The sequence below is a fragment of the Aptenodytes patagonicus genome, chromosome 3 (genome assembly GCF_965638725.1).
Source record: "Aptenodytes patagonicus chromosome 3, bAptPat1.pri.cur, whole genome shotgun sequence".
Classification (NCBI taxonomy): Eukaryota; Metazoa; Chordata; class Aves; order Sphenisciformes; family Spheniscidae; genus Aptenodytes; species Aptenodytes patagonicus.
The window spans coordinates 29,318,039-29,331,561 of NC_134951.1; the positions used below are offsets into that span (position 1 = coordinate 29,318,039).

General features: G+C 38.3%; 1 protein-coding gene across 1 annotated transcript in view; it reads right to left on the minus strand.

Annotated features, from left to right (window-relative positions):
• The window catches only part of COL21A1 (collagen type XXI alpha 1 chain), an 86,042-nt gene that overhangs the window by 23,195 nt on the left and 49,324 nt on the right, over nt 1–13,523 (minus strand). Inside the window, exons 16-17 of the mRNA XM_076332964.1 lie at nt 3,065–3,109; nt 2,650–2,703 (exon numbers count right to left, since the gene is read on the minus strand). Of these exons, the coding sequence (XP_076189079.1) occupies nt 2,650–2,703; nt 3,065–3,109 (99 nt within the window). The remainder of the gene's footprint in view (nt 1–2,649; nt 2,704–3,064; nt 3,110–13,523) is intronic.

Here is a 13,523-nt window from a genome sequence, read left to right on the forward strand (position 1 = left end):
TGGCCTTAGCGGTGTGACAGTAGGCATCCTGATGACTGAGAAATGAACATCAAACCCTTTTTAGAGAGCCACTGACTATCCTGTATTTGACGTTGCAGATACATGGATTTCTTTAAGTTCAGAATAAGCCCTCTCCCTTTCTTCTACTTTTAACACTACAAAGTAGCACCTGAAATCCCTTTGTGCTTTGGAATGGATGAAATCCAGCCTGATGGCTGGGTGTCAAGAGGAAGTTCACTACTGATGAAGCACTTTCATAGGGAAAGACCTTGAAAAGAGATGGGGTAGATAAATTGAAAGACAGACAAGTTATGAAACCGAACAATACAATCTGTTAACAATTGCCAAAATCCAAGAATCTATAGCGATGTTCTCTCACCTGTTGCCAAAATATCAAGGGGCTTAACATAACGGCAAGGGCAGCAGAGAGAACAGTTCACAGCTTTCATCCACGATTTCCACACTTCAAAGATGCTGCTGGGCTAAAAACTTACAATTGCCATAGCCTTGTCTTTTGCTGCTGACAGAAGGAATATTGAGACTTCTAGGCATAGCTTCCCTATTTAGGAATAAAATGGTCAGTGCCATTTGTACATATCTACAATGCAGATATCACTTTCTAAGCTTCTCAGCCTCTTCTTCCATTTCATGAATGCCATCTGCTTATTTCTAATGATTTTTCTGAAGCTCTATCCAGAGCATTTCCTTCTTGCTGCTATTTAAATCCCTCAGCTTTGTCCAGATAATTTCATTTACTACTTCCTTTTACCCTTCCATTTCAGACAGAATTAATTAGCAAGATAATTACTGCTCTGAGATTAATTTTTGTAAAAAGTGTTTATATGTTAGTCTCTTATTTATCAAAGCAATGCTATCAAAGCATTTATAAGAATCTGATTCAAGGTCAGGTTGGATGGGGCTCTGAGCAACCTGATCTAGTTGAAGATGTCCCTGCCCATGGCAGGGGGGTTGGACTAAATGACCTTTAAAGGTCCCTTCCAACCCAAACTATTCTATGATTCTATGATTCTATTCTCAGTTCAGATATTAGACAACTGATCACTATTGTTATCAAAATCAAAATTAGACAGAATTGGACTCAGTGATTATTTATCTTCAAATGCATTTTCCAAGCTAAAGAAATTAAGCAGTATTCTACAGTTTCCCATGTAACCATATTTATCCCAGTAGTAACACTACAGAAATGCTGAAACTTCCCAATTAAATATTTTCACTGAACTGCTTTCTTGGCTTCCTGAGAAACTGAAGTTGTATCTTCTATTTGGACTGGGCATGGACAAGCCCGTTACATGCACAATATATAGTGAACCTCAAGATGAGGCAACAGAGCAAGAAAAAACCCAAGTGATCTTCCTGTTGTTGGCACACATTAAAACATTTGCATATGCCAGTCAGCTACAAATCAAGAAGTGTTATCTAATTTTTTCCCTGACAAGTGTTGCTAATTCTGTAGCCCGAATACAACTGCATAAAATCTCTTACACTACCATATGGCTATATACACTAAGAATAAACAACAAGTTTCTTAGAAGGTTAAAATATTTTAGTCATTTAGTGCCTTATTGTCCATAAAGATAATAGCATGAGTCTTAATTCTGTACTTGATTCTCTACAGTATTTACTTCATTCTAGCAGTAATAGTCATATTGATCTGCTTGAGGTTGAATATAGGGTGAAACATAGGTTCTTTAACTAAATAAAAAGTCACAGTAAACAGCTTATTTATGATGCTAAGCCATGTATCTCTCAGGAAAGTCAGAAGCATTTTAGTCAGCAAAGATGATAAAATATCTCAAACACAAAATGAAAACTGCAAAAAGACATGTTAACAGTGAGGATGATTAATAATGGAACCATGTAAACATTGTTGAACTTTTCAATAGAAAAGATAATTATTTTTTAAGGCAGCATATGTTCCACCAATGAGGAAGTTCCTACTAATTAATGAAAGATCTCTAACCAGTTTTAAGCAGCTGTCCCTTTTGCCTTTAAAATTTTCATTTTTTAAAGTCTGTATATACTTGCACCAACTTTCAGAACAATTATTTTACTACTGTGATTTCTAAAGGATTATAAAGAACACGGGAATCACCCTACTCAGACAGTAACAAAGATGTGGTAAGCTGGACCGTCTAAAAAGAATGAATTATTTTCCATTTCCTACATTCCAAAATGAAAACCTCTTTTTAAGCAATTTGGGAATTCAGTGATCTCAGCTATTCTCCCAGTCCTTGTCAAAAGAGCACTATCACAAAAGCATCCTGAAACTCATCTTCAGAAATCCATTGTACACTATGACAATATTTAAGCCGGTCTTAACTTTCATAATAAATTGATTTGAGTACTTTCAAAGTTAATTCAAAGTTAATTAATTCAGAGAGTAAGTTCAGAATAATGTGTTTGCTGGACTTGTTTATCAAATGTGCAGTCAGGAAATAATGTTTAAAAAGTAAAGTGGGTATATAATATTTGGGGGGTAATTCAGAGATTAGACTTAGTCTGATCATATTCGCCAACCTGAAAATGTTAGGTTGCTACTATATTTGCCATTTCTTGTTTGTTTATTACAATTAGAGAACAACAGCATCAGAATTATTTGTTCATAATAACATCGTTCTGCAAACTTACAGTATCCCCTGGTGACCCTTTTGCTCCTGGTTGACCCGGTGGTCCAATTTCACCCTGTATTTTTTACATAAAGAGAAGAGTTCTGTGATTAATGTATGTATAGTTAACTAATTTGTTAAATATTCTTTAACTTTGCAGATTTATCTAGCTAGGATTATTTCTCGAAGTACTACGATGTTAACTTTGGTACTTTGAAATTATTAATTCCTTCTGGAATAGTAGAAATAAAACCTAACGAGAGATTTTTCAAACATGCCACAAAGAATTTGGAGCATGTCTCCATTCATTTACAGCATGATTTGATGTCCTAAACCCCCACTATGAAAACTCTCCTCTCAGCACAGACTGAACCCTTACTTTGGAATGGGTATATATATGCACAGGTTTTAACTGTGTTTTGAACTATTAATAATACCTTTTGTCCTTTTGCTCCTTGATTTCCAGGGATTCCAGGAACTCCCTGAGGGGGAAAAAGAAAACCTTTTAAATATATGGAATAGTTTCTCTAGAAAATAATATATATCCCCCCCCATGTCCTCATAAATTTAACATTTGCCATATGATTGGGGTTCAAAATTTGGGCAGAAAATAGAAAATTTAAAAAAAACACATAAGAGAAAAGAGCTTCAGCTGGAAACATGCAAACTATTTCATCTGGGGATACAATGAAACACTAATGTTCAGTCGCTCCCCAGTGCTTTCCTGCCAGGGGTCCATGGGTGCTGCTGGGCAGGCTCAGATGCTCCCGGCTGCCCACCAAGGGCTGCAATGCTGTACTGAAAACCCTGACTGACACGGGGAAAGAAACCACTTTTCATTATCCATAAGATTTCCCACATAAGATAGAGCATATCTTCTTCCAGCAAAAGTCCTGGTCAATAGGACCATCAGTATGACAAATCCTATTTTCCTATCTAAAATGCAGTGATTGTAACAGAACCCAAGAGATAGCTATATTTGATATATGCTAGCTTCCACCTCCATAAATTGAAGATGTCTGTCATTTCCTTAGCATCATTGCTTATTTAGCTCTACAGTATATCTCACAATTTTCTTATAGTAATCATTTAATTGAATATAATTCAGTTTTAAAACAAAACTTCATATATGCTTAAAACTGTAGTCTACATTCAGTTAATCTATTTTTTTCAAAAAATAGATTTTTTATAAAACTATTCAAATTTATTGGACAGACACTTACTTGCACCATCATTAATCTGCAGCAAGAATTTGGCTTACAGACTTTACATTTTAATCTAATATTGAAATTAATATGCTGCAGTGAAAACAAGAGAACTGTTCTAGACACCACCAAAACAAATGCATTCTGTGGGAAAAAAAATTAACATGAATGTAACAACCAGGAATAACCTGATAGTTTCCATATGAATCATAGAATCATAGAATCATAGAATCATAGAATCATTGAGGTTGGAAAAGACCTCTAAGATCATCGAGTCCAACCATCGACCCAACACCACCATGCCCACTAAACCATGTCCCTAAGCGCCTCATCTACTCGTCTTTTAAATACCTCCAGGGATGGGGACTCAACCACTTCCCTGGGCAGCCTCTTCTAATGCTTGACAACCCTTTCGGTGAAGAAGTTTTTCCTTACATCCAATCTAAACCTCCCCTGCCGCAACTTGAGGCCATTTCCTCTCGTCCTATCGCTAGTTACCTGGGAGAAGAGACCGACATCCGCCTCGCTACAACCTCCTTTCAGGTAGTTGTAGAGAGCGATGAGGTCTCCCCTCAGCCTCCTCTTCTCCAGGCTAAACAACCCCAGTTCCCTCAGCCGCTCCTCAGAAGACTTGCTCTCCAGACCCTTCACCAGCTTCGTTGCCCTTCCCTGGACACGCTCCAGCACCTCAACGTCCTTCTTGTAGTGAGGGGCCCAAAACTGAACACAGTATTCGAGGTGCCGCCTCACCAGTGCCAAGTACAGGGGCACAATCACTTCCCTCCTCCTGCTGGCCACACTAGTTCTGGTACAGGCCAGGATGCCATTGGCCTTCTTGGCCGCCTGGGCACAATGCCGGCTCATATTCAGCTGGCTGTTGACCATATGGATTACATCCATGCAACCCTGGCTTGGAAAAGACAGCTCCACTGTTTTGCAGTTCACACCCAGCTTCTAGTTAATAATGACCCCATCAAGCAGAAACAGTTCATTGGTCAATAGCACATGAGTTAACTATGACATCCCAAGCATTTTACAGGTCATCAAAATTCCAACATACCTATCATTAAAAGAAGAGATCAAAGAATATAATAAAAAGAACTGGAAAACAACGCCTCATTCTAAGACTTCTATTCACATTGTGTAACATAAGTGTTCTTGCTAAATTTTTATCCAAAACCATCTTAGATCTTTTGCACAAATAAAGAGATGGGAAATAGGGTATATTTATCACATTTATCACCACATTTAGGAACTTCCAGACCTGTCCATGAGTTCTCAGTATAATTATTTAACAGCTAATTTCTGTAGCTGTAAAATATAAAACTAAACTATAAATATCTGTACCTATAATATAAACCAGAATTTCATATATGCTGAAAAAACCTCCCACTAGGCACAAACCTTCTCGTACTGAAAAGATGTACCAAAGCTTTCCATGGTTACATTTCTATGCTATCTGCAGGGCTGAGAGAAGACAGTTCCACATACTTATCCAACACAGCGAATTATTTACTATTATATAAGCATGCCTAAAAGAAGAAACACAATGTCCCGCTGAGCTGTGTTGAACTTCCTTGGCTAAAAGAAATTGCTGATACAAGACATTTAACTTTACCTTTATATCAGTGGCAAAGGATAAAACTCAAAAAGCAACAATTGTAAAACTAAGTCATATTTCCTTTTTTGCCTTCTGATTGACTCTGCACTACTGAAGTACACGGAACTTAGGCTCTTATTTCAGTGGGAGCTGGTCCAGACCCTTAAAATTCTCTTATGGCTCACTGACATTCACTCAGCTAAGAATGAATCTATCACTTATGCTAATGTGAGTGATTCCCAGAGTACATGGGGTGGAGATTTTCAGTTATTCTCCACATGTCAGTTGGCACAAAAGAAGGAGAATGAAGTGGCTAATTTGGTCATAAAGAATGAGTGCTTCCCATGAGAGTTATTTTTCTGTATAGCTTCCATGGTTCAGTGATTACAAACACTAATTTCTGTAGGATCAGCTCCAGGATGCCTAAAAAATTAAATTTGGTTTCCTTCTCATTATCTATTCCCAATCTATTACTTCCTTTTACATGGATAATCTCTGGTTATGCCAATTAGAATTGCACTTTCCCAGAAGACAAGGTTAAAAAGTAGTTTAGATATCCTGAGTTTCTTCTCTAACTTTCAGGTCAAAAGCCAAACCAAGCTTTGGAAATATGTCTTGTTCCTAAACAAAGATTCCACATGCAGTACAAATTCTTAGAATCTGAGCATTTTTTTGTCCACCGTGAGCAATAAGGCACTTTTAATAGGAAGTTATGTTTAATAGGGTGACATAACACTAACTAAACTATCAAAGAAACCTTACTCTAATTATCAAAAAATGTATTCTTACTTTAAAGCATGAGGCGAAGCAACTAGTTTTCCTCCATTTGTAAGATAAAAATGTAATTTTTGTGAAGAGTATATTGTAACTAAAATTATCACAAATGCCTGTGTTTAATCAAAACTTAATATGAAACAGATTCATCATGCAATTTTTCTGCCACTAAGGGAAACACAATGTTTGGAACTACTACAAATGGGAAAATTGCCACCCCCTGGGAGTAACAGAATCAATGCTATGGAATAATTCATGATTCACTGGCCTACGGAAAAAAATTGCCTTTGGGGATGTCCTTTGCAAAGCTATCAAGCAACATTTTGTTCATATGAAATAAGAAAAAGGGGTTGCAATTCTAGATTGCCTTTTGTCTTTGCAGAAAACTTACTTTAAATGGTTTGTATTTACATATATGCAGTTATAATACCAATAAAACATAGCATTACATTTCTAGCCAGAATAGCTAAAAATCAAAGCATCTACTGCGCTTTAGTGATTTCTGTCCTTACATGAGTTGGACCATCTTACACTTCCGAATCAGTTAATTTGTTCCCCTTCTTCTTTTACATCAAATTTCAGGTAAGGTTTATTCAGTGTTTCTTCATATTTAAAAATGAAGTTTATTGCAAGCCTTACCACTGCCTTAGTTCTTTCAGCATCATCAGTCTGACTTTCTCAATTACCTTCATTTCATTCAAATGCCTTCCTCCTTTCTCTGAAATTTTCCCTTAAATGGGAAGTCTTCCCTTACCCCATAAAAGCCTGTAATATTATTCATTATTGTTGTGGTTTAACCCGGCAGGCAGCTAAACACCACACAGCCGTTCACTCACTCCCCCACCACCACAGCGGGATGGGGGAGAGAATCGGGGAAAAAAAAAAGTAAAATTTGCGGGTTGAGATAAAGACAGTTTAATAGGACAGAAAATGAAGTGAAAAAAATAATAATAATAATAATAATGATAAAAGAATATACAAAATAAGTGATGCACAATCCAATTGCTCACCACCCGCCGACCGATGCCCAGCCAGTCCCCGAGCAGTGGTCACCCCTCCCCTGGCTAACTCCCCCCAGTTTATATACTGAACATGACGTCACATGGTATGGAATATCCCTTTAGCCAGTTTGGGTCAGCTGTCCTGGCTGTGCCCCCTCCCAGCTTCTCACTGGCAGAGCATAAGAGGCTAAAAAGTCCTTGACTAGTGTAAGCACTACTTCGCAACAACTAAAACATCAGTGTGTTATCAACATTATTCTCATCCTAAATCCAAAACACAGCACTGTGCCAGCTACTAGGAAGAAAACTAACTCTATCCCAGCCAAAACCAGGACAATTATTTTAGCATTAATCAGCAAGTGCTATAATCACATGAAATTTAAAGCCAGCAAGGTAGCCTAGTAAACCTAATTCCTTGGTTTAAACACATGTCTATTCTAAAGATTTGCAACTGCGGTTTTGTCACACACTGCTGAGTTTGTGCCTAAAAACTAATGTGATTATGTATCAGTCTGGCAGCTAACCAAGATTTTTTATTTATTGAGACACCGCTGTCTTTACCCTTTATTCAGCCTCCTTTGCCTGTTTAATCATTTATCTTCCACCCTGTGTTACCTATGTGTACCTAGAAGCCTATCAGCTTTCTAAGCTCTTGTTACAGACCTGGGGAGGCTTTGCAGAGTACCCCCAGGACCTAAAGTGACACTTGAATGTCAGGTAGGTAACTGAAATCGTCTCTGGTGTCCCTGAAGGTGCTGTGGGATAGCTGATCTACCCTTTGAAAAAGATGTCAGTCTGCTCTAAGAACTGTCGTACATGCCAGATGTTGCAGTTGCCCTCATACATCTCAAATGGCTCTCAGTGCCAATGTCTAGGCGACCAAATCCCACACACCTTGATGTCTTGTTCTCTGGAGCAAAAATTATCTCTTTTGTTTTCTTTGCTTTGCTTGTTTGTATATGCCTGGTGTGATAGGTCTCTATAGGCTCAGATAGCGAAAACTTCTGACAAAGTCTTCACATTGGCTAGGAATCACAAGATATGTAAGTGTAAACTAGGATATCCAAAGGTAAAAGGAGCTATGGGTATGCTTTACCTGCAAGAAATAGCAATGCTTAGCCATGGGTCTCACAGCTTCATCACAGAATGAAGCTCATCTGGGTATGCAACTAAATCCCCTGATGCAGTTTTCCTCGGCTGCAGCCCCCACAGCTGGGACTTCAGAACACCCAAAAGCATGAATTTGTTTCTATTGTGATGATGAGCTTCAATGATGACACTTATACAATTCTGTATAAATATTCTATTTTATCCCAGTTTTAGCAATTTAAATAAATCTTCCATTCTTTGATAATACCTGGCAGATACAATGGATTTAACTGTAAAAGAAACATGGTTTCACAATCCCTGGAAAATCTTTCTTGTAGCTTTCATTAATCATGAAGTGTCTATTTTTGGTTTGGATGATATTAAACAGCTGGATTTTTTTCCATGCAGCCCCACGAAAAATCCATTAAATAAATTGCCTGAGGCCTTATATACAGCTCAACTAGGTGTAAGCATTTTTACTTAAGCCACAAGCTACATTTCTCAAAATACTTTTCCCACTTCTTCTATCTAGTATTATGCATTATTTGTATCTCCCTCATGCTTAACTTTATGCTTGTGAACAGCAGAAGAAACCATGCATAAAAACTTTTTCCAGAACAAAACAAAAACTATTTTACTCCTAAAATGAATATTTATTAGCCTATTCTATTCTTTATTTTCTGCTACTGTCTTTAATATCTTACCAGGCATCTCTTCAGTGCCTGGTAGGACTTCATTCATCAGTACTGGCTGATAGCCCTAGTAGGGAAAGTAGGAGTTTCTAGGCTACAGGTAACATAGCCATTATCATAAAATTCTACCTCTGGAAGATGCAAAATTATAGAGTATTTCCAAAAGCTTCTCTGTTATGAGCAAACTGTTTTGCACTCAACTCCCCAAGAAGATGGAGAGAACATTAGTATAATTATCTTATTATTATCTTATTTTCTTAGGGTAGGTATACAAAACTGTACTCTTTCAACATACTGCTTTGAACAGGCTCCTCACTGAATACAGTACATCTGGACTTATTTTGTAATGTGTCAAACATTTGATAAATACTGTCTAGGACAAATCACTATGGAACAGTTTTTCAAATTATCCATTCTTCTTTCAGCATCAAGACAAAAATACCTGAAATAATATCATTTTTCTTTATTAAAAATGATAATGATTTTTAAAGTTATGATAGAACAATACTTCCTGTTTAAACAGTGAGACCTTCTGAAAAAATGAAAAAGTAGGAAAAGGTAAGCATAGACCCTTTATTTCAGAGGTCATTACTTGGGGAAAAAAGATATACTAGCTTCTCTACTACTATTGTTGAATATTGGTAAATATTATAGTTTATTTTATGGCTTAAGATAGTATCTGCTTTCATATTTTATTTTTTTATGACGATGGCTAGTGAGGTTATTTTGCTGTGACTCTACATTGTTGAAATTATATTAATTTTAAAAAATGGATCCATTGAGTAACATTTAGAAACTTTTGTTAAAAGATGGTCACATTCTAGACTGTTGCCCATTTACACAACAAAAATTCAAACTGTATCCCTAATGATCATTCGTAATTCAGGCAGTGACACAAGCCTCACAGAAGACTCCCAGCAAGGCACTGAGAAACTGCAATCAGAGTTTCAGTCTTAAAAAGTCCATAGGCTTTTTAAGAAGATTGCCAGAATGGTGCTAATTTTGACCCTAATCTTTCTTCAGCAGGGTAACTGTTAATCAGGGTCAGCTGAAGGATCAGGTTTAAAAGAGATAAAAGTCATGACTACTGATTAAAAAATGGCTTTTCTAGTGTATATGAGTTTCTGAATTTTGCTTCATCAAATGGCTCCTCCCACTCTGAAAAATCTGCAGTTCTGATTCTGGGAAGACACTAAAGGACATTACATGAATTATAGCAATAGAACAAGATTCACAAAAGAAATCTATCCACCCAGATGTTCCCATGATCCCTTTAAACACCTGAAAAATACAACTATTTATGTATTACTGATCCTTACTTGAAAAAGCATACTTGATACATGAGAGATTTACTGGAAGTATGTAAAAAAGTACAAGTCAAGCCATAATTTGGATAAAAGTACAACAGTCAAGATACTTTTTAAAAGATTACAGCAAATCCTTGATAATCCTAATAGAATGAAAGACACAAACCCAATTTGGATAATACTTTCTACCGCGGAAAGTAGCAAAATATATGTAAAAGAAATTCAATGAAGCTGCATCTGCTACTACTGAGTAGTTGGAATTGATGACAAAGCAAAATGGGCTATATACAAAGAAGCGTTCCCACAGACATAATGAGCATCCACCAGACTAGCATAGCAGCTTTAAATCAAATGCAGGAAAGGAAAAAGCATTACCAAGATCTTTGCAGTTATACGACCAGAGTTTGCAAACACTTTTTTTGGCAAATCAGTTATTAAAAATAAAACACACGTGTTAAATGTGGAACACAGTGACTCCTGTTGCATTGCCAACAACACAGATCTTGGAAAACTGTAATTTGAAAGCTGGAAATGCTAATAGAAAATGAAAACTGTGTATATCCTGTCATAGGCCAAAACTGGTGTCACTGTTTCTTGTAAACACCCTTCAAAATAATATCAGACTTTTAAAATCTTTGTGGATCCAAAGGTGGCCAGACAAAACACGAGCCCCCAGCCCTGCAGGTGACACCGCAATGCCCTCCCTCTGCCTGCCATGCCAGGCACCAGCCTTACAGACTGTGCAAACCAACGTCCAATCTGTCTAAAAAGTTTACACTGACTTCTAACAGCTGACAAACTGACCCATGTTTGACACTTACATGTAAACACACTGATATTCAAGCAGTTACATGCCTTCAAAATGTTTTAAAATTTCTCCACTACTTAAATTTTGGAGAACAGCTTATGATGGGTCACACAATTTGAGCACCTTGCACACATAAGAGAGGGCAGGCTGAGGACGGCAGAGCCTCCTCGAAGTGCACTGACTGCTGCTCTGCTCCTTGAACCCAACATGCCCAGCTATCTGACACTACAAGAATCACAGTTCTGTTCATACAGGTCACGCTGATGTGGAAGAACGCAGTTTTCAGCCATCCCCCTTTCCTGTAGTAAGGAGCCACTCAGTTAAATTAGCAGTAAGTAGGTTTAACAAATCATGCATTTTTTCCATATGGTGCATACTGTGAAATTTGTCACAGGATGTAGCAAATGAAAACAGTAAAACTGTGTTCCAAAAAGGACTGCAAAATTACTAGAAAATTGGTCCATTGGTGGCTATTAAGTAGGATGGGCCAGCATGCATTTTTGGCTAAGGAAGCCCCAAAAGCTCCAACAGACAGAATCTGGCAGTAAATAACAGGCGAAAAAAAAATCGTTTTCTACATACTCCTATCCATTGGCAGAGAAAAAGTTCTGTGATAATTCATTTAGTCTGAGTCTGCTTGGAAGTTCTTATCTGTTTAAGAAATAGCTAAGAAAAGTTGGTGCAGAGACTGGGATCAAAGCCTTCCAGAGCACAAAGAAGGAAAATCACACCTTGACTCACATAGCAATCACTAAGACTAAATTTAATTACTAAAACTAATTACTAAAGCAAAAATTAATTTGCACAATAAAAGTCAAAGGTTTTTTCTTAAATAGTTTAATATTTCTGTAGTACATTTCTTTATTCTTGATCTTAGTGGATCTAATAACCTCAATTTTGCTGGTCCTGTAGTAATTTATTCCATATCCAATCTAAACCTCCCCTGGCACAATTTGAGGCCATTTCTTCTTGTCCTATCACCTGTTACTTGGGAGAAGAGACCAACACCCACCTCGCTACAACCTCCTTGCAGGTAGTTGTAGAGAGCGATGAGGTCTCCCCTCAGCCTCCTTTTCTCCAGGCTAAACAACCCCAGTTCCCTCAGCTGCTCCTCATAAGATTTGTGCTCTAGACCCCTCATCAGCCTCGTTGCCCTTCTCTGGACACGCTCCAGCACCTCGACGTCCTTCTTGTAGTGAGGGGCCCAAAACGGAACACAGTATTCGAGGTGTGGCCTCACCAGGGCCAAGTACAGGGGCACGATCACTTCCCTACTCCCGCTGGCCACACTCTTTCTGATACAGGCCAGGATGCCATTGGCCTCCTTGGCCGCCTGGGCACACTGCCGGCTCATGTTCAGCCGGCTGTCGACCAACACCCCCAGGTCCTTTTCCACTGGGCAGCTTTCCAGCCACTCTTCCCCAAGCCTGTAGCGCTGCATGAGGTTGTTGTGACCCAAGTGCAGGACCCGGCACTTGGCCTTGTTGAATCTCATACAATTGGCCTCGGCCCATCGATCCAGCCTGTCCAGGTCCCTCTCCAGAGCCTTCCTACCTTCAAGCAGATCAACACTCCTGCCCAAGTTGGTGTCACCTGCAAACTTATTGAGGGTGCACTTGACCCCCTCATCCAGATCACTAATAAAGATATTAAACAGAACTGGCCCCAGTACTGAGCCCTAACTGAGCATGACCCTAACTGAGCATACTGCACAAGGATAATGCAATACTATTGATCATGAAGGACACATGGAAGAAGCGTAACAAGAAACTAGTTACTTTGACAGCCCAGCTACCTCTTGAACTCAAAAATAACAAAGAAGCCCTGCTTTAAGCTGTTTGCTAGTTTTTCTCTTCCACGTTTTCTGGAAGGGTTCAATTCAACTAACTTTAATCTAAAAATCTGAACTGTCTAAGCCAGTTAAAAGAAACAGGCAACTTCAGAAGAAAATGACCCCTTCTATTTGAGACAAGTATTTCATGACGGGATGAATAAACCTATGGAGATATTAGTGTCATATCAGAGAACCATAACACAGAGATGGACTAAATATGGCTACTTGACTATATGAGGTGAAATGAAAACCATTCTGGATAATTATCAGAGTATAGACTGTAGATTAGATGCCCAGATGCAGCAGTTAGAGCCCTGAAGGACTTACCAGCTAGATTGCTTCATATCACTACCCTGACCACAGTTCTCAAGGAGGCTGTAACTCAGACCTTCTGAGGACATAGGTACAGCAAATCTTTTCTCTGGCTTGTCCCATATGTTGAAGAAGAATGATAACTAGCAAAAAAACTGGCTACCCTGTTACTACCCTGTTGAAGTTGGTTCCGAAGGAGGAAATTTTGGTAATCCTCTTTCCACTTGTGGTTAACTCACCATAAACATGTTGAGAAGCACAGAACAGAACAGCA